The sequence below is a fragment of the Pinus tabuliformis genome, chromosome J, assembly GCF_031772625.1.
Source record: "Pinus tabuliformis cultivar Carrire ecotype Pingquan chromosome J, CPIR1, whole genome shotgun sequence".
Taxonomy (NCBI): domain Eukaryota; kingdom Viridiplantae; phylum Streptophyta; class Pinopsida; order Pinales; family Pinaceae; genus Pinus; species Pinus tabuliformis.
The window spans coordinates 222,027,157-222,050,237 of NC_142295.1; the positions used below are offsets into that span (position 1 = coordinate 222,027,157).

The window sequence follows — 23,081 nt, forward strand, 5'->3', positions numbered from 1 at the left end:
CTAGAATTCCGAGACCATGTTAATGTATTCAGGATCCTGAAGCCAAACATGGTTAAATTTAAATGGAGCTTTTGGTTTAGGATGGGGGCTAAACACCTCCAGATAAATGGGGGAGTGATCTAAGATGCCCCCTGTGCCCACCCATTGTTTGTAGTGATGCAGTTGGTTCATAAGGGGGCCTTTATCAGAAAACGATCTAATCTTATTGCAATTGCAGCTTCGCCCACCCTTCTGTTTCACCAAGTAGGGAGAGGCTTATTCATGGGAATATCCGCCAAGTTATGTTGATCCAGGAGGTTAGACATATATCTAGTGATAGAGTCCACTTGTGCTTGTGATCCCCAAGACATTCCAAAACCCAGAGAGAAATTGAGATCTCCCCCTAGAATGATGTGATCAGGAAAAAAAATTGATAGGTTTAATAGGTGATGCCAGAAGATTTCCCGTTGTTGACAGGGACCATATATGTTGATAACCCTCAACTTAATACCAAGCTTCGCAGAGAAAATATCTAGGCCAATAAAACCCTTGCCACCCCAAATGCTAAAACCTAGATGTTCCAAGGATTGTAGCCAATGGCTAGGCCCCCTGATTGACCCACTGCATCCATGGCCAAAAAATTCCATCCAATAGATAAAGAGCTGGAGATGATATCAGCCTCACCTAGGGTTTCTTAGAGCATGATAATGTGAGAAGGCTCTACTTCAAAAAGTCTGTGCAAGGCTAGTTTCTTGGAGGCTCTAGTCATGCCTCTACAATTGAATGAGAGACACTTCATGGGGGAACCCTACCCTGGGTGTTCAGTGCTCTAAGAACCCCATCAAGAGTGGATTTCCTACCAGATACGACCTCAGCCCCTACCTGTTTAATGGCTTTGGAAAGGTTTGATTTCCTCCCTCGGGATGTAAGGATGACAGAACCAAGTTGGGTGAGTCCCAAACCAGCTATCTGAGACAAGGTACCACCAGGGAGAGTACGGGAATGAAGGTTGTAATTGTGAGATGCAGATATCCCGCTTGATGAAGGGGAGGAAGAAATGGATGATAGAGAGGGCAAAGATGGAGTGGTGATGGCAATGGAAGGTAATGTCGAAGCCAAAGTGCAGTGTGCTGTAGAAGTATATATGGTGGAAGTGAAAATAGATTAGAAATATGCAAAAGAGGTAGGGCAAGAGGTCAGAGAAATACCTGATAATTTTTTGGCCTCTGCTACAGCTCGAGCTCTAGTGAGAGGAGGCGATGGCGTTCTGTGTACTGCTTCCACCATCTTTGGGGGGATGATGCTGACTGGGGGAGCAGGACCTGAACTAGGAGAGCGATGCAGAACCGGCCCATCATTCCCTGTAGTTGTAGTAGTCGCCCTCGGAGGGTCCTCTGGTTTTTTGATGAGTGGGCAGTCTTTGAAGATATGCCCTACTTTGTGACATCACCTACATCGGAAGGGAACTCCTTAGTAGTCCAGGATCTGAACCCTGGTGTATTTCCTCATTGAAGAGTGATTTTCACTTCCAGGCCTTCACGAGTGTCCAAGTGTACCAAAATGCGAGCAAGGGTTCTATTCTTCGATTGCACATATGTTTTGTCATGGTCCAGGTAGGTGCCAAGAGCATTTCCAATTCTGACAAAAACCTCCTCACACCAGTACTGTAGAGGAAGCCCTGGCAGACTAACCCAGAGTGGCCCTGCTCGTATTTGCTCCCTCTCTGGGTCAAAGAAGGGACTCCATCACTTGAGGAGCACAAGAGCCATCTCGATGTGCCAGTACCTAGCAAGGACTACGTCTGTATAATTTTCTTTTGCAAAATGGAGTGCGAACCAGCCCTTGGGCAATATCTGCACCTCAGGTAGTTCCTTGAGCAAATATCCCCAAATCTCATGGACCCATAGGGTGAGTCTAACTGCAGAATAAGCACGGCCACAAACATGTCCGACCAAAATAGTGCTTGCCATGAGTGCAGCTTCCCCAATTGCACAGCTCTCACCAAAACGAATAGTGATGTCCTTTGCGGTATCCCTCACACACTTCGCTTTTCGCTTTCCAGTACAAGGGGTAGATGGATGATCCAATAGTGGATCAGGTGAACCCTACTGAGTGGTTTGTGTCGCTGACTTGACCTTCACCGCAGGGGTTTCAAAACAACTCGATGGATAGCTAGTAGAGATGGGAGGGTTTGGAGCTCCGAAAGCATGTAAGTCTTCAGGTGATGTTGTGAAAAATCTCGAAGAGGATGGCTAAAGATGGACGGTCGGCGGATTCAGGTCAAAAGAGGGCTAGGGTGGAGTATTTGCAGTGAGGAAATGGAGGGTTCCAGGCGATAAAGGAGGGCAATCCAGTGCAGGGGATTCAATGCACAGAGATCCGAAAAACAAAGGAGTGGTACTAAGTCTTGTATAGGAAACCACCGGCGAAGAGCTTGACGGAGCAAGACTGGATGGGGGAGCTGAGCCAGATGCTGGCGAACTGAGGCTAGGGTTTCCAAAAATGACGCGGTCGGGGAAAGGGTCCTTGGAATAATCGAGGTCCTCGGCTTCCATAACATCGCCCATGTTGTTAGCTATAACTGTCGACAGATGGTGACAGATGCGGTTGCAATGGAAACGGAGATTTGTTGGTCGACGATCGTCCAGGTCCAGCTGCCTGCAGAGAGTTACTGCAGTAAAACTAGGGTTTTTTACCCTAAACTCTCACGAAGTACTCCTAAACGCGTCGTCTCCTTCCCAGCCAAGGGCTCATGATACTTAATAAGATGTTGATAATATGCATGAGTTGAGTTGAGGTGTATTAAATTCACAAGGGTTGAGATGTATTAAGTTTATATTTATTTACATATTATAACATTTTAAAAATTGTTAAATTGAGAGTGGTATTTTATAATTATGTAGGGAAGAATGTGTAGCTATTTATATTTTTAATCATCATTATAATTATTTTAAAATGCAATCAAATATTTAATTAATAAAATAGCAATATTAGTTATAATAAAAAAAGAGAAATAAATATTTATATTTCGTTAATTTATTTAAAAGTTTTATTGATATTATTGTGTAATTTTTTCCAAATTTAAAATAGAACTTCTATGTATTTAAAAAAGAAATATATTAACCACAAAAAAATAATTGCTTAGCTATGAACTATAAATAAAACATTTCAATATACATATTAAGTAGATAATATAATTATTAAGTTCCCTTAAATAAAATAAATGTTAATTTATATAAGTTAGTATCAATTCCATATAAAATATATAATGAGATAGTAGAGAAATAATTTTTTTATTGATCATAAATAAAATATTTTAATATATAAATTTATATGTGACATTTAGAAAATATTTTAATATGAATTATAAATAAAATATTTCTTTTCCGTGATATCTAGCTGAATCGGCAACGGCGATGGTATTGTACTCGCGTTATACGGGGTCGAATCCCACCGGCTGTCACTATAACAGCTAGGAGGAATCGCCTAGCCTGCAAGGAACAACCTCTTAGGGTAAGACGAAACTTGAACCTGTGACTTGCATAGCGGCACGAACGACTTAGCAGATCGTGTGCTAACCATGAAACCAAACCCCTGCGGGCTAATTATAAATAAAATATTTCAATAAGCCTATTAATTAAAATATTTCAATGTCAATTATATATATGGATATATGGTATAATAGAAATCATATATAAAAGAAATAAGCAAGTGGACTCCTTGTAATATTAAGGGGACATTTATTTAAAAACATATCAATAACAAAAAAAGCATGTTAATCTACATAATAAATATTTCAATATCTATGTCTTTGTATATATATCTCTGTCCTCCTCTTCTGTAAACTGAGTCAAAACAAGGGGGATTTGACCCTTGGATCTCTCAAATTTCACATTATTTTAATCATCAATCGAACTACCTATATATATATATATATATATAAATTGTAAAAAAACACTTATTTGATATATTCTTAAAAAAACAAATTTATAAATACATGAAACATATTCAAAATAAATACATACATGGACGCTGATTTAAAACATGGAATATATACCAAATAAATACATATATGAAACATGGATCCCTTTTAACTTTAAATAAGTTCAACTTAAACTAAAGTTAAAAAATTATAATATTTATAAAATAACAATAATATACTTAAATAAATAAAACAAGTAATATATTGTGACAATATTAATTATATATATAGATTGATTTTATTAAAAAAAATGATTTAAAATGAATCACGACTTTTTACTTATTATTATATTTATATAGTATAAAACTTTGAATCATTTATAATTTTTATTTGCTTAGAATTGCAAAGATTTGTGTGTTGTGGTTGCTTTAAAGACTATTTATTTTCAAAAGTTTTTAAAATTTAAGAAGCTTTTAATTTCTCGCTGAGTTGTTGCCTCTTAGCTTAAGAAATTGTTGATGTTGAGGTTTTATAATTTTTATTTGCTTAGAATTGCAAAGATTTTTGTGTTGTGGTTGCTTTAAAGATTTTTAATTTTCAAAAGTTTTTAAAATTTAAGAAGTTTTTAATTTCTCGCTGAGTTGTTGCCTGTTATGTTAAGAAATTGTTGATGTTGAGGATTTTAAGAGAACAATGCGTCATAAAAAGTATGTTGGTCTAACTAGTGAATCCTTTCCCAGTTTTTAGGGACTCCAATCTTGCTTATAAGTAAAAGATTTACCATTCATAACATAGTTCTCCAAAAATATCCTCAACATCAATAATTTAATTACTATATCAACAATTTAATTACTATAGAAATATCCAAGCTTAAAAAGTTTATTTCTATTCTAGATAATTTCCCATATTTTCCATATGTTCTTTGAGAACCGTATCCCCAAAACATATTTGCATCACTCAACATATATTACGCCGATTTGTTTGATTTGCAATTGATGTCGATGCAAGAAATCTCTCAGTGGAACTCATCTGAACAGGCAAATGCCGGATGATGTCATATCCTAGCAACCTCTGGGATTTAGAAGCCAAGGATAGAAGCCAAGAATACCTTAACATAAGTTTAAGGTATAATCTATAAGCGATATAGCTTCAGTGTTGTTTACTTCCTCATACAAGAATTTAGCTGAGCGGTCCAGACGGGTCCCCCGACTGTTACAGCAAATCCAGCTCGCTTATACTCTACAGTCGTGACGGCTACGGTACGCTAGCGCTCCTCGGTACTATTTAACCGAGGGCCTTCCTAAAATCCATACAGTGGAGTAGCCATTATTAGCAGTAGAGCTTTTGTTGTTAAGCTAAGGAGAAGAGCAGGATGGCAGCGATGGGAGTAGAAGGCGGAGAACAAGAGAGTAGGGATTATGAGGATCATTCCCTCGCCCCTCTTTTGGATTCGTTAGAATTGAAGCGGCGGTCGTTCTACAGAGCCACCATGGCTGAGTTTGTTGCTACGCTGCTTTTCCTCTACATAACACTCACAACCGTTGTTGAAAACAAACGAAGCAAAGGTACCTGCGGCGGAGTGGGGTTGTTGGGAGAAGCCTCCGCTTTCGGAGGAATGATCTCCGTTCTCGTATACTGCATATCGGCAATTTCAGTTATAAGAAGCGAAGTGCATTCCTGCAGCCTTGATCATAATCTGATTTCATATTTCATGTATATATATTGAAAGGCTAAATTGAATCACGTTAATAATCAATGCCTGGGTCCAGGGGGTCACGTCAATCCAGCTGTCACGTTTGCACTGTTTCTTGCCCGCAAGGTCTCTTTTCCTCGCGCGCTATTGTACATTGTAGCTCAATGCCTGGGTGCCCTGTGTGGAACTGCCCTTGTGAGGGGCATGCAGGGGAGCTTTTTTGCCTCCACCGGAGGAGGATCGAACTCTGTATCTACCGGTTATTCCAAGGGAACTGCCCTTCTCGCGGAAATCATTGGCACGTTCGTCTTGGTTTACACTGTCTTCTCTGCTGTAGATCCCAAGTGCAAAGCCCACCACTCTCACATTCCTGTACATAATACAAACCATATTCCACCCTTGAAACTCTCTGTTGGAGATTTTTCTGAGAAAATCCCAAAAACAGAAATTCAAACACACAGAGGCAATGCTCTGTTTCCTTTGTTCCAGGATCTTTTTGTGCACAGGGAAGCTTTAAAAAAATTTACTGATGAACAGAGTATTTCACCACCATAAAAACATTTCTATTCATTAAAATATATGTCTGATACATATTCATTCTCTTTGCTGAGAGGGATTCACCACAAAAATACATTCAACAAAACATTTACTCTGTCTCCACATGAGAATTTACTGAGCTGGGTTTACTGTTGTAAATCCCTTTTTACATTACTGCTGTAAAACTAATTTTTACACATACCGCTGTAAAAAAAACTTACACAGGCTTACTAAACAAATGCGCTCCTCTCTGTTCTTTTCTTCATGCACTGCTGTGCAAATTCTCTCTATTCTCTTTCGCTGCCCCCGAGCTCTCACATATTACAATTGGTCAACACATCACATGAAAACATATTACAACACACGACCCCTTTTCATTTTTTTAAAAAAACAAAACAAAAAAAAACACAATTACATTTTACGTGCCGTAAATATTTTTAACACACTGACCAGACCATGCCTTTTTTTAAATGCACCATACCTTCGACATATAAAAAAAAATTAAAATTTAAAACTTTCATCTACTTTCTACGGGCATATTAATTATATTGTTTTACGGCGGTCAACCCAAAATCTTTTACTCCACGCAACATTAACTTGATGCAGGCCCGTATGCAGCTTCAGGCAATCGACGGTGGAGAGCGCGGGAGCAGATCTGACGGTGGAGGAGAATATCGGAAGGCATTACATAACTGAACAATAGCTTCCGAAAAATTACGTTTGCTTACGTATGGTGAGAGCCACGCGTCTGCACCAAATTTTATCGGAGTCAAAAATACGGAAACCACTTTCACGCAAAAGCGGTCCGATATGCATAAAATGGTTTATGGTTTTGCTGAGCGGTTTTTGGGCGTTGTACGTCAGCGCAGTTTAAATTACATATTCAACACTCCCCTTTAATTTCAACTGCTGAACATTCGGTCATACCGAGACACTTCCTCAAAAATTCAAAGCTTTTCTGATCCAAAGGCTTTGTCAAGATGTCTGCTACCTGTTCTTGAGTCCTGCAATGTTCTAAGACAATTTCTCCATTGTTCACCAATTCTCTGATGTAGTGAAACCTTGTATCAATGTGTTTCGTTCTCTTATGAAACACATAATTCTTTGACAATGCAATAGCTGAGTTATTGTCACACAAAATCACTGTCGCTTTTGCCTGCTCTTGGCCTAAGCTCCTCAACATTCTTCTCATCCAAAATGCTTGACATGCTGCTGCTGTAGCTGCCACATATTCAGCCTCTGCTGTAGATAATGCTACAATGGACTGCTTCTTAGAAGCCCATGAAATGGCTCCTGAACCCATATGAAAAACATAACCGGAAGTGCTTTTCCGATCATCTACACTTCCAGCCCAATCACTATCAGTGTATCCAACCAAATCTGAATGTTCTGATTCACTATATAATATGCCAAACATTTTAGTACCTTTGACATACCTTAAAATTTTTTTGGCTGCCTGCCAATGTGCCTCCTTTGGCCTCTCCATGAATTTGGAAATTAGACTAACAGCATACATAATGTCAGGCCTAGTAGCTGTTAAATACATAAGGCTGCCAACAATACTCTTGTACAAACTAGGATCAAAGTCCTTGCTGCTGTCCTCTCTGCTGAGTTTTAATCCCATTACTGTGGGAGTGATCGCTGCCTTGCACTCTTGCATGTTAAATCTGCTCAACACTTGATTTACATATCTAGCTTGTGAGATAAAAATTCCTTTTTCATTTTGATCTACTTCTATGCCTAAGAAGTATCTCAAGAAACCCATGTCAGTCATTTCAAATTCATCCTTCATGACTGATTTAAAATTCTCAATGAGCTGATCATCATTACCTGTGAAAATAACATCATCAACATACAAGACAACAATCAAAATTTTACCATCTTTTTCTTTGATGTAGACGGTGGGTTCTCCTTCACACTTGTCAAATTCATTATCCAATAGATATGAATCTATTCTGTTGTACCATGCTCTTGGCGCTTGCTTCAGCACATAAAGAGCTTTCTTCAATCTGCACACTTTGTGCTCTTCACCTTTCTTCTCATAGCCAAGAGGCTGTTCAACATAAACCTCTTCCTTTAACACTCCATTTAGGAATGCTGACTTCACGTCCATTTGGTAGACTTTCCATTTGTTTTGAGCTGCTATGGACAGCACTGCTCTCACGGTTTCCATTCTTGCAACCGGTGCGAAAGTCTCCTCATAATCTCTTCCATACTGCTGTTTGTACCCTTTGACAACCAGCCTTGCCTTGTGCCTTTCTATCTTGCCTTCAGCATTGCTTTTGGTCTTGTAAACCCATTTCACTCCAATGACTTCTTTGCCTTTTGGTAGCTCAACCAAATCCCATGTTTTGTTTCTCTCTATGGCATTCATCTCCTCATCCATAGCTTCTATCCATTTCCTATCTTTAATTGCATCCTCAAAATGAATAGGATCATCAACATGACAATACAAGGCAAATAAGGAATTCATTCCTTCATCATAAATGTCACTTAGATTTCTAAATTTCTTACCTCTTTCACTTGGTGTGCAAGTGCTTGAAGATGCACTTGAATTTCCTCCTTGTGGTGTGCTTGGAGAAGCACTCTCATTTATCCTCAATGGTGTCCCTTGCTGTCCTTGTGTTGGTGCTGCTGTTTGGGGATGCATTTCAGCCACCTCCTCTTCATCTTCATCATGAGACAAACAGTTTTTAACATTCATTGTTTTCTCTATGCTTCCATCCCAAGCTTCCTCTTCAATGAATTGAACATCTCTGCTGACAAAAAACTTCTTGGTGGATGGGATATACAATCTGTAGGCTTTGGATTCCTCACTGTATCCAATGAAAAGGCATTTCTCCCCTTTGTTGTCCAACTTCCTCCTTAGCTGATCTGGAATGTGTGCATATGCCACACATCCAAAAACTCTCATGTGGGTGATTCCTTGCTTTCTCCCACTCCATGCTTCTTCTGGCACCTTGTTCATCACTGCTTTTGTAGGACACCTGTTCAAAATATACACTGCACAATTTACAGCTTCGGCCCAATAATCATTTGGCAAATGCTTTGCCTTTAGCATGCTCCTCGCCATGTCCATGATGGTCCTGTTCTTCCTTTCAGCAACTCCACTTTGCTGTGGGGTGTACCTTGCTGTAAACTGTTTATGAATTCCATTTTCTCTACAAAATCGTAGGAATTCCTTGGAGATATACTCACCTCCTCTATCAGTTCTCAAAACTTTTATATGCAGCCCGCTTTGGTTCTCCACAAATGCCTTGAAGTTTTGGAATTTCTCAAACACTTCACTTTTGTTTTTAAGGAAATATATCCAAGTTTTTCTTGTAAAATCATCAATGAATGTTAGGAAATATTGGCTGCCTGCTAATGATGGAGCTTGCATCGGTCCACATAAATCTGAGTGGATGATTTCTAAGGGTGCCTTTGCCCTTATGCTTTTGCCTGATGGAAAACTTTCTCTGTTTTGTTTTCCCAATATGCAGCCTTCACATAGGCTGTCCGGTTTCTCTATCAATGGTAATCCTCTTACCATTCCTTTCCTACTCAACAAATTTAGACCTCCAAAATTGAGATGTCCAAATCTCAAGTGCCACAACCAATTTTCATCCTTTGGCACGCTTTGGAAAGCCTCTTGGGTAACTGCTGCAATTTCATTTTTGTTTTTCAAATCTGCCCTGATCCTGAGAGGGAACATCCTGTTCCTTGTCATCTTCACTTCAGCAATGCATCGTTTGCTGGGTGCTATATCCATGATGGTGCATACATCGTTTTTAAAGAAAACATTGTACCCCTTATGGACAAGTTGTCCAATACTCAAGAGGTTACATCTCATTCCGGGGACATAGTAGACATCTGCTATGGTTTTCCTTTCTCTTTGCTTTGTAAATATTTTTACCTCCCCTTTTCCCATAACAGAGATTTTGTTATCAGTTCCAAGTGTAACTTCTGATTTCACATTCTGATCTAGAGCAGAAAAGAAGGCTATGTTTCCTGTCATATGGTTGCTGCAACCTGAGTCTAAAAACCATATGTCTTCACTGTTTGTTTCAGCCATGTTACAAGCTAACAACACATTATTTTGGTTGATGTTTTCTCTAGTAACATTTGCATTTGGTCTATTATTTATATCATGCTCCTTCTTCCTACATTCACTGGCATAGTGCCCATATTTTTTACAATAATAGCATTGGACATTGGATTTTTCATACCTTTGTCCTTGAGCATGATGTTGTCCTCTTTGTTGGCTGCTGCGTTGGCTTTGGTTCTGATTTGGATTGCTGCCTCTTCCTTGAGCATTAGCTGGACTGTTCCTTCCACCTCTGTTCTGGCTTCTGCCTCTTCCTCTCTTGTTTCCTCTGCCTTGACCTCTTCCTCTTCCAAAGGACATCTGGGTCTTGAAGGCTTGCTCTAGAGATGAGTTTTCATTCCTACTCAACCTCTGCTCATGTGTTATCAGTGATGGATGTAGCTCATCAACTGAAAATTTTGAGAGATCCTTTGTCTCTTCAATGGTGGTGACAATCACATCAAACTTTGAGGGTAAAACCCTCAATATTTTCTCCACAATCCTCCTATCTTCAAAGGTTTCTCCATGAGTCCTTATCTGTGTGACCAAACCAATTACATGTGTGAAGAATGAGTCAATGTTGTCTGACTCCTTCATGCACAGATTCTCAAAATCCTTCCTCAACAATTGTAGTTTTGCTGTCTTCACTCTCTCCATGCCTTGATAGGCTGTCTTGAGGGTTTGCCATGCTTCATTGGCTGTCTTAGCTGCTGTTAACCTTGGAAACACACTCTGGTCTACTGCTAGATACAACAACACACGGGCTTTTGAATCCTTCTTCCTATTGCTCTTCAGTAGATCTCTCTCTCCCTGAGTTAATGCATTGAACTCAGTTTCATCTGCTGGTTCTTCAAAACCATCTTCAACTATTTCCCATAAATCTTGAGAGGCAAACAGAGCTGTCATGGTTATTGCCCAATAGTCATAGTTTTTCCCATTAAACTGTGGGAGCTGGGTGTTAAACATACCCATACCAGTGCTTGTGCTGGCCATTCCTTGCATTCTGATCTATGCCTCTAAATCCTTGACTGTATGTTTAAAACAACTCACTGCTTCTTCAGCAACACATAAAAAAAACTTTTTGGAATACCTGAATCCTTTGCCTGAGACTTTATTTTGCTGGAGAAGATCTACTGCTGCAACAAAAGACTCCTCCTTTCAGCTTCTTGAACACTTTCAAAGAGCCTAAGCCAGCTCTGATACCACTGTTGGAGATTTTTCTAAGAAAATCCCAAAAACAGAAATTCAAACACACAGAGGCAATGCTCTGTTTCCTTTGTTCCAGGATCTTTTTGTGCACAGGGAAGCTTTAAAAATTTCTAAACAAATGCGCTCCTCTCAGTTCATTTCTTCATGCACTGCTGTGCAAAAATTCTCTCTATTCTCTTTCGCTGCCCCCGAGCTCTCACATATTACAATTGGTCAACACATCACATGAAAAGATATTACAACACACGACCCCTTTTCATTTTTTTTTAAAAACAAAACAAAAAAAAACACAATTACATTTTACGTGTCGTAAATATTTTTAACACACTGACCAGACCATGCATTTTTTTTAAATGCACCATACCTTCGACATATAAAAAAAAATTAAAATTTAGAACTTTCATCTACTTTCTACGGGCATATTAATTATATTGTTTTACGGCGGTCAACCTAAAATCTTTTACTCCACGCAACATTAACTTGATGCAGGCCCGTATGCAGCTTCAGGTAATCGACGGTGGAGAGCGCGGGAGCAGATCTGACGGTGGAGGAGAATATCGGAAGGCATTACATAACTGAACAATAGCTTCCGAAAAATTACGTTTGCTTACGTATGGTGAGAGCCACGCGTCTGCACCAAATTTTATCGGAGTCAAAAATACGGAAACCACTTTCACGCAAAAGCGGTCCGATACGCATAAAATAGTTTATGGTTTTGCTGAGCGGTTTTTGGGCGTTGTACGTCAGCGCAGTTTAAATTACATATTCAACACTCTCTGTCTATATATATGAACCTTCTTGTTAAATATTCATTCAAGCTTGGAAATTACTAATATGATAAGCGGTTAATGCAGGTTTTGGCCCCACTTCCAATTGGGCTTGCGGTATTCTTGGTCCATTTGGCAACCATTCCCATCACAGGCACAGGCATCAACCCTGCCAGGAGCTTTGGGCCCGCTGTGATATACGGCCATCAAAAATCATGGGACGACCTTGTAAGATTTATCTATAATTCTCTGTTTGGAAGCATTGCATTTTACTGATCTAAATAACTTCAAAGAGGAGATTTATATTAATAGAAATGAAATTTAATAGTGACTTGTCGTTTAATGGATTGAATGCATCAGTGGATATTCTCGGCTGGTCCGCTGATTGGAGCTGCAGTTGCTACGGCGTATCACAAGTATCTTCTAAGAGCGGGTGGTTTTGGTCTGAAAAACTCGGAATCGTTGCGTAGCCACCCCACCAGTGCAATATAGAATGAAAAATTCACAGGCCATCTCTTATTATCCCACATTGCAGCGGTTTGATAAGTGGGCATTTATATTGTAAGGTCTCCACTCTGGAATTCTAGTAATAATAATAATATTGATAACTGCGTCCCTTTGTGTTGTTTAAAGCTTCATTATCGGAAGCTTTTTATTTCTATTAAATGTAATTCCTCGATCTCCATAAGTCATTTATTGTCAAATTAATTTCATACCATGAACGTCCTGTTGGTCTTGTGTTGTTTAAAGGTTCAGTTTGTGGAGCCTCTGATACGTATTAAATGTAATTGTGTATTATTACTTTTTAGTATTACTTGTTAATATAATTTTAATGATAAGCTATCGTAATTAAATGGCATAACCTTTATAATCATGCTCATAAGCCTTTGAATTTTTTAAGTATTACTTGTTAAATATTTTTTAATTAAAAGCTATCGTAATTAAATGGCATAACATTTCTAATCAATCTCATAAGATTTTAATCTTTTTAAATCTAATTTCTAAGTATTATCCGTTAAATTAATTTAATTAAAATCAGTCATAATTAAATGGCGTGACATTTCTCATCGGGGCCTGCGCTAAGCATCAATCCCAACTAAAATCTCGATCACAGCATCAACATAAAATTAATTAATCGAGTCTTCCAAAGCTGTAACTTATTATTGACGAGGTTTATTTAAGAATAGGATTTTAAAAAAATTCCATTCCATTAATGGATGGTCTAGATTTTATAATGTGGAAATATATTTCATTGTATATTTGGGGTTTTTAGACCATTTTTCCTTTTCTTATCTTCACCAACATTACAAAGTACAAATATCATAGTCACATAAATATTTGGATAGCTATAAACATTTTTTGACAATTTAATTTAAATTAGTGTGAAACACGACTTTAAAAATAGTGTAAAAACAACATAATAAAATGCTATTCAAAGAATACAAGTTAAGAACCAACGTTGATTAGGCTTCCTCGAAATTTTAATGCTCTGTCACTAAAGCAATTGAATCAGCCACCAAGGCTTACACGCTCTCAACCACAAGGGATTTCAGCGACCAAGGCTCAACTTAACCACCAAGGCACAACTCAGCCACCAAAGCTCTCAATCTAGCCACCAAGGCATACTCACCACAGACCCAATTCTCTGTGCCATGATACCATGTTAAAAAATGGAAAGACAAAACTAGAATGAAACTTACACACTGAAACTAGCAGTGCACAAGTGAGCAAGCTACACCTAGAGACTGGCCCAAGCAATATGCTCTATCTCATTAATCATTAAATCAGAAATATATAAGTTTAAGGAGATAAAAACCATCTCCTAGAAAATAGGAACTAAATCTATTCTAGGACACACACAACCATGAATTGGTTATACAAGTAATGTGAGTTCTATGAAAACTGAGAGATCCAATCCAAGATTCAAATCTTTCCAATTGTTAAGCGAGATATTGGGTTCCTTTTGGATATATATATATATATATATATATATATATATATATATATATATATATATATATATATATATTTTTTTTTTTTTTTTTCTAAAAAAAAATAAAAAATATTAAATTATTTCCTTACACAACTCCAAGATATGAAATCGGCCTGGAGTATGCCGTAAAACTGATTCTGCTTGGCTAAGAGCTCGTCTTCCTCGGACGTAAGGAAACAGGTTAACGGCCCAAGACCCAGAGGCATCTGGCAGGAGTGATGAGCCTGCTCCCTTACGGACCACCAGCGGGTTATTTCAGGTGGCGTGGTTTTCCTATCTATCTGTGATGAGTCAAACTGACATTCGCGGATAGCAGCCAGAGATGGCTGTCCTCTCTGTTGGTTTTGACACCTGAGTTGATAGGTTTTTCCACATAGGTGCAAAAACTCCAAGATATGAAATTAATTCGATAATAATGGAGATCAGACATTTACAGTAGTGGGTATTGAGAAAGAATGAGAAAAAAATGTGGAGTGGAGATTGTTTTTCTCAATATTCAAAATGGTTAAATAGATTACGTTGTAAACATCAACAATAAATCACTGAAGTAGAACTCGACACCTATGGAGTAGAATTGAAGTAAAATTGAATTGTCTATGACACCTAGCAGACAACAAAATCAAATGAGATGACACCTAACCAACAACGAGATTAAAATCTCAACATCCCCTCCTAATCTCAACTGTTACATTTAGAGATACTTATAATGCCTAATTGTTCTCTTTGAATTTCAAATACATTCTTTCCTAATGGCTTTGTGAAAATATCTGCTAGTTGACCTTTGGAACCACAAAAAGAAAGTACTATGTCCCCATCATTGACAAGCTTACGGATGAAATGAAAACGAGTGTCAATGTGCTTGCTCTTTTTGTGGAAAACATGATTTTTTGATAAAGAAATTACTGAATTGTTATCACAGTAGATTGGAGTTGGCTCCTTCTGAATATTTGAAATATCTTTCCATATTCTTATCAACCACACAGGTTGTAAAATTGTTGAATTTGCTACTACATATTCTGCCTCTGCTAGAGATATTGAAACGATTGGTTGTTTCTTGGATGCCCATGAAATCAAATTAGTTCCAAGATGAAAAACATACTTTGAAGTGCTTTTGCGATCGTCTAAACTCCCTGCATAATTGTTGTCTGTATAACCTGATAGTGAATAATTTTTAGAATGTGTATAGAAGAAACCATAGTCTATTGTACCTGCAATATACCTTGAGATCCTTCTTGTAACCTTCCAATGAGTGATCTTATGTGATTGCATAAACTTGGAGACAAAACTTGCTGCAAACATAATGTTAGGTCTAGTTGCAGTTAGATACAACAAACTACCAACTATAATTTTATACATTGTGGAATCAACTGGTGGTGCTACATCTTCTTTCCTCAGTTTTGTGCCTTGAGAAATTGGTGTATCTGCAGGTTTGCAATTTGTCATTTTGAACTTTTGGATGATATCAGTGGCATATTTTTGTTGACCAACAAAAATGCCATTAGCAGATTGGTGAATTTCAATGCCTAAGAAGTATTTCATGACTCCTAGATCTATCATATCAAACTTTGTTTACATTGCTACTTTGAAATCTTCTAACATCATGTTTCCTGTACAAAGAAGATCATCTACATAAAGACATGCAATAAGAATTTTACCTTCATGCATTTTGGTATACAAAGTTGTCTCATGATTGCTTCTGCAAAAACCACTTTTGATGAGATAGGTGTCAATGTGACTGTACCAAGCTCTTGGAGCTTGTTTCAAACCATACAAAGATTTCTTCAATCTATATACCTTATGCTCCTGTCGTGAAACTTCAAAGCCAGGAGGCTGCTCTCGATAAATTTCTTCCTACAATATACCATTTAGAAAGGAAGATTTTACATCAATTTGATAGACTTTCCATTTGTGTTGAGATGCTATGGAAAAAATGGTTCTAACAATATCTAACCTTGCTATTGGAGCAAAGGTTTCACCATAATCAACACCAAACTTGTTATGAAACCAGCTCACAAAATGATAGAAAATATAGATCAACGCCTTAGAATTCAACCTCTTCGAGGGGGAAACCTCCTTTACATTACACAAATGAATGATTCTTTGATCAAAATATTTCTCCATTTGTAGTATCCAATTTATCAGATCCTTGCCATCAAACTTCCTCATCTCACTTTTTCATGATTTTAGGAGCTCGATCTTGAAACGACTATAACTCTATAATTTCAGATCTTCTAGTTCTGAAATCGTGACCTGCAGTAACCCTTTGTGTCCTCTTTCCAATGCCACTAGTCTGGTCCAAATTGGATTCTCCAAGGATGAGTTATGCCAAATCTCCCACAGTGACCTGGTTATAGACCTTTCCAGAAGAGCGAACTTGTATGAAGTGCCACGTGTCACTGTTTTGACCTTAGTATCTGAAAAATATACATAGGAAACTGTAGTTTGTCCTCTTTCTGTAACTTCTTACGAAATTTCAATTTGATGCTCAAAACAAACATTATGACGATTTTCTCCAGGTCACCTGGTTGGAATGAAATTCGGGAGTCTGCAAAAAGGCCAACTTCCATAGATCATATCTTCACAAATATAGCGTGAAATGCTATGAAATTCGGACCCGAGGTTCATAGCGATTTCTTCTAAAATGGGTTTTTTTTTAATTTGAAAGGTCGTAGAAAAAAGTTATAGCGCAAATGCCACAATGACCTGTTTGGAGCAGCGAAACCCTAGAATTCAAAGCTCTGATACCAAATGCTATGAAACCAACTCACAAAAAGATAGAAAATATAGATCAACGCCTTATAATTCAACCTCTTTGAGGGGGAAACCTCCTTTACATTACACAAATGAACAATTCTTGGATGATACAAATGAAAATACCTCCTTTCTATATATAGGAGTCTAAGGGGTCATAATATAATCAGAGCCGACATAACAAGAATAATGTAAGGGCATAATAATAACAATTGTGGGCTTCTATGGGGCACAATAGTAACAATATGGGGACTACATGGGTACAACAATATAATAAGGCGGTGCTACTAATAACAATAAGGGGTTACACTAGTATTATAGGGGCCTAACAAAACTATTGTGAGAATCCTTTGGAAACCAACCTTTCCTTATGTTTCTCAATCTCTCCTTTTTCATTCAACTTGGTCTTATATACTCATTTTACACCAATTCTGGTTTTGTCTTTTGGGAGATCAGCTAATTCCCAAGTCTAATTCTTCTCTACGGAAGCAATTTATTAGTTCATTGGAACCAATGATTTTATTTAAATTATTCTTAAAAATGAGTTGGTTGAGATGAATGAAATGAAAAGATATTCTACTAGTCAAACTCATGCTCCTACTCATATATTTCTCTAATGCTTCTTGTTTTCTGATTGTCTTCTGAAGATCTGGAATCAGTGATAAATTCACTACTTGAAGATGTACCATTTTCATAATGGCATGGCTCTTCTTCAACCTACAATCTTGGTCGTTGTGATGGATAAAAAGATTGATTTGAAGCTTCATCAACTTGATCAGACCAAGATTTATTTTCAAAAAAATTTACATCTCTGCTTAAAACAAACTTCTTGGTAACTAGATTATAAAGTTTGTATGCCTTTGACTTCTCACTATAGCCTACGAAAATACATTTTTCACTCCTATCATCAAGTTTCTTTCTTAGCTTCTCAAGAACATGTCAAAATGCTACTAATCCAAAAATTCTAAAGTGAGATACATTTACCTTTTTACCATCCCATGCTTCTTGAGGTATTGTATCCTAGAGACTGGTTGTTGGAGATCTGTTGAGAACATACATTGTTGTCAAAACTGCTTCAGCCCAGTACTTATTTGACAACTTTTTCTCACGAATCATACATCTGACCATATTCATGATTGACTATTTTTCCTTTCTACTACTCCATTATGTTGTGGAATATATCTTGTTGTATTGTGCATTATGATTCCTTGTTGTTGACAAAAATATTTGAATTCATTGGAGTTGTACTCTCCTCCTCTGTTAGATCTAAGTACTTTCAAAGGGCTTTCACTAAGTTTTTTTGCTTCTGCTTTGAATTCTTTGAACCTTGAGAATGTATCTGATTTACTTTTGAGAAAATACATCCATGTCTTCCTGCTATAATCATCAATGAATGTCAAAAAATAAAGACTACCACTAATGGACCATGTCTGCATTGGACATAACACAAATTTCACAATTAGAGTCTTTTTCATTCATAGTAGCGAGACCAATAACGATTGATTGTTTCTGACGTTGACTTAGAGTCTTGAATAGGATATGGCCATATCTAGAATTCCATAGCTGAGATTAATCTATTCTTGACACATTGCGGACTAAAGACTCTAAGAGATTTCGACTTCTAAGAGTCAAAGGAAACATCCTATTCTTGGTTTTTTCAACCATTGCTATCGATCTTCTATTGGGAGGTTTCTCATAGATATAACATCTGTTTCCTTGAAATATTACATCATAACCATGTTCCATCAGTTTTCCTACATTAATGAGGTTATGCTTCAGACTTGGAACATAATAAACATCAGAAATGTATTTCTGTTGATTTTGTTTAGTAAGAATAGGGACAATACCTTTTCCTTCAACTTTAATGCAAGAACGATCTCCAAGAGTAATTTATGATGTTATGGAAGCATCAACAAAAGAAAGCAATTTTTTGTTACCTATCATATGATTGTTGCAGCCACTATCTAGCAACCAAATATCCTTGTTGTGAGTGTCTTTAGAAAGATGGCAGGAAAGAAACATTGTTTTAGAGGATTCTCCTTCATTGTTATAGCAATGGACATTGCCTCTTTGCTAATCTGACTATTTCTTTCTACATTCATGTTCATAATGCTCAAATTTCTTGCAATAATGACTTTGGACATTAGATTTTCTCCATGGTTTGCTTCTCTGAGTTTGGTTTTGTGGAGGTCCCCACTGCTTTCTTGCATGATGATGTTCTCATCTGCCTCACTTGTTGTTGCCTCTATATCCTCTGCCTCTACCAAAAGAGAGTTGTGTTTTGAAAGCTTGTTCCATGGAATCTTCTACCAAGTTGAGTCTCATTTCGTGTGCCAGAAATGATCTAGTCAATTGTTCCTCTAAGAAATTTGTAAAATCTTTGGATTCCAGAGTGGCTATTACAATCATGTCATATTTCTTGGGAAAACTTCAAAGGATTTTTTGAACAATTTTATGATCTGAAATGGTTTCACCGATGAGCTTGATCTGATTGACTATTCCCACGACTCTAGTCATGAATTGACCCATAGTTTCTGTGTCAGTTATCTTTAGGGTTTTGAATTGTGATCTCAATGTCTGTAATTTCACTGTCTTCACTGTATCATTACCTTGATACACAACTTTCAATATTTCCCAAGCTTCATGTGTTGTGGACGCGCAAGTTATCTTGTCAAAAATGGAGTCATCGGCTGCGTTTTGTATCCAACGTTTGACTCTTTGTTCTTTCTTTTTGAGTTCAATGAATTCTTCTTAGGTTTGCTCTTCATAAACAGTCTGAAGTGTATCCCAACACTCTTGAGCTTGCAGGAATGTCTTCATTCTCAAAGACCAAAACTCATAATTTTTTCCAAGCAAAATGAGAGTCTATAGCAAAGCGCTTCTTTAAATACAAATTTGTGTGCCCTTTTATCTTTTAAAAAAAATCCTCCTTCAAAAAAATGCAATGGCCTCCTTTTTTATAACTAACAGACCTTCTTAAAAATTTATTTTTCTTTCCCAATTCTTTTTATTTAAAATAACAAACCCTCTTCTTAACAGTGCCGTTTAAAACCAAACAAAAGAACCTCCCTTTTTAATACTCTTTTTAAATCATAAAAAATCTCGTACGTTTAAAAGAATTTTAAGCATGCACTTTTCTAAAAGGAATGCGATGTTTCTTTCGAAACTAAAAAAATGAGAATTCATTCAGATAAAAAACACTTTTAACAGTGACCTCAGAAATCACGCAGCTTTGAAAAATTCTGTTGGGTTTCGTTGTCTTTTTGCACCAGCATTCCAATTCGGTGAGCGGAGCGTTGAAATTTTAACTTTTGCCATATGCTCCGTTCCGACGAGAACAGTTGTGCGCAGTTTTTTCTTGGCTGAGCTGCGAATACTGGGCGCTGAGCTTACTTAGGCAATTGCCTTCTTCTCTGGGGCTTTTCATGCTTTTTTTTGCAAGCTCAAATGACTTCAAAGGGGAGTTTTGATATTTTTGGGCAAACAATTTTTTTTGATTAACCTGTCAAAATTTTTTTATGTGAATTATTTTATTGAATTGAGCTTTCTGTGATTCATATCATTTATAAGAAGAGTCTTGGCGAAAATCACATGAAGAAAACCTTTGTCGACGCGTTTGGAACCAACCAGTGTGGTTCATCGTCAGGACAAGTTGAGGAGTCAGATCTGCGCTCTCTATTTATTTTGCAGCAGAGATCTGACTCCTCAACTTGTCTTGACGATAAACCACACTGGTTGGTTCGAAACGCGTTTCTTCATGTGATTTTAGCCAAAACTCTTCTTATAAGTGAATTATTTTACTAAACTTTTATTTATTTATTTTTCAATTTTTTATTAATTAATTAATGAATATATATTTTTCAATTTTTTATTAATTAATTAATGAATATATAAAAGAGATAAAACTTAATAATTATTTTACTAAATATATTTAATAGTTTTTGGATTTTTTTTAATATGTCATTACATTAAAAAAAAAAAGTTTACAATCTCATTTATTCTCCAAAGTTGGTGTCATATTCATATTAATAATTTCAAAATTAATTAATAATTATTTTATTAAATATATTTAACTTTTAGAATTAATTAATAATTATTTTACTAAACATTTTTAATAAGTTTGTTTGAATATGTCATTACATAGGCGATCATAGACTAAACATATTTAATAGGTTTTTTTGAATATGTCATTATATAGATGATCATAGACTTCCTAAGCTAGCTTTAAAGTCCAGCCAAAACCACCTAAGGCTCAATCGAGGGTGGCATAAAGACACAAGGGCCTGGTTAAACTATTGGGAGATCAACAAAAATGATGCATTGCAAAACATAAATAACGTTAAAGATATTGTTACTTCTAAGTTCAAAGAAAAAATGTGTTGTGAGAAAGATTCAGCGCCGAAAAGAAAATTAAGTTATTATAAGAAGGTCATCAACCCCACGCTAGAAGATCAAAAGTATCTCTCTATTTTAACTAGCTCAAAGAAGAAAATTAATATAGCAAAGATTAGAACGAATTCTCATGAGCTCCATAGTGAAACAGGTAGTTGGGCAGTTCTTAAAACGCCATGGATGGAAAGGATCTGCCATATATGTGAGAATAGGAACATCGAGGATGAAAACCACTTCCTCTTAGAGTGCCCCGTGTACAACCACATTAGATCTCAGTTTCACAATCTTTGTTACAATACTGACCTTCCTAGCCTTTTACAATGTCAAAATTATAGTGAGCTTGGGAGGCTTCTCTCCAAGCTTTTTGAGCATAGGAATAAAATCTTAAATCAAGATAAATAATTTGTTTCTTTAAGTCCAGTAGACCATTGTTTGGTCTCAGCGGACGTTAACTACCACCACCACCACCACCATCATCATCATCATCATCATCAAAGTTTACAATCTCATTTATTCTCCAAAATTAGTGTCATATTCATATTCATATTCATAATTTCAAAATTAATTAATAATTATTTTATTAAACGTATTTAATAACATTTGGAAATATTCTTAGATATTCCATTACATTGGTATTAAAATTGAAGCAAAGCTATTTAATACCAAACACACAAATTGTCAAATTTCTGGCAGCTAATTTTTGATAACTTTGAATTAATTCAAACCACTTTATTTGTGTCATGTTGGAAAAATTCTTAAATATTCCATTACATCGGTAATAAAATTGAAGCAAAGCTGCTTAATACCAAACACACAAATTTTTGGCAGTTAATTTTTGATAACTTTGAATTAATTCAAACCACTTTATTTGTGTCCTGTTGCACACTTCCACATGTAAAATTCATGAATTTGGATGCTATCATAATTGCACTAGTGATACTTAATCATATACCAAAAATTCGTCGTCGAAATATTTTATATTGTAATCTTATAATTGGTATCATATTAGCAATAATATATTGGTATCTTAAGTTCATTTTAATTTTAAATTTTAATAAATTTTTAAATTAATATTATAAAGTTATTTATCACTTATAAAAATAATATATTGGTATCTTAAGGTCATTTTAATTTTAAATTTCAATAAATCTTTAAATTAATATTATAAATTTATTTATCACTTATAAAAAAAATTATAGAATTTTAATACACATACTATTTTATATAATTTTAATAAAAATAAATTGTTGTGATAGATTAAATTTTTTAAATGGAAAACTATACTTTATTAAATTGTAAAATCTAATAATTCAAAATTGTAGTTTTTTAATTTAATTTTAATAAAATCAAAAAATATATTAAAAAATTAACTTATTTCTATATTAAATTTATATAAATTATCAATATTTAGTTGGTTTATTAATTCATTTTAAAACCAAAATATTTTCTTTTATAACATTTTTATAAAAAAAAATTTATTATATTATATTAATTTAAAGTTATATATATATATTATATATATATATATATATATATAATTACTTAATTTAAAATCATAAATTAGTTTCTACTATCAAAGATAGGGACTAAGCATCAACGGCTTGTGTTATATAATCTTATATTAGGGTTGTTTATATAGGGACTAAGCATCAACGGCTTTCGTTATATAATTTTATATTAGGGTTGTTTATAACATTAAGTTATATAATATTGAATTTCTAAAAACATTTATAATATTCAGTTTTAGATTTGGCTATTAAGTTTTAAATTTT

The 23,081-nt window shown here is 35.9% G+C and overlaps 1 protein-coding gene across 1 annotated transcript; it reads left to right on the forward strand.

Annotated features, from left to right (window-relative positions):
* The first annotated feature begins 5,246 nt into the window (after positions 1 to 5,246).
* Positions 5,247 to 12,909, forward strand: LOC149226503 (putative aquaporin PIP2-8). The gene is made up of 4 exons (XM_089375305.1): positions 5,247 to 5,553; positions 5,668 to 5,966; positions 12,261 to 12,401; positions 12,534 to 12,909. The coding sequence occupies exons 1-4, from the start codon at positions 5,274 to 5,276 to the stop codon at positions 12,663 to 12,665; spliced, it is 852 nt and encodes a 283-aa protein (XP_089231431.1). The 5' UTR covers positions 5,247 to 5,273; the 3' UTR covers positions 12,666 to 12,909.
* The last annotated feature ends 10,172 nt before the right edge of the window (positions 12,910 to 23,081 follow it).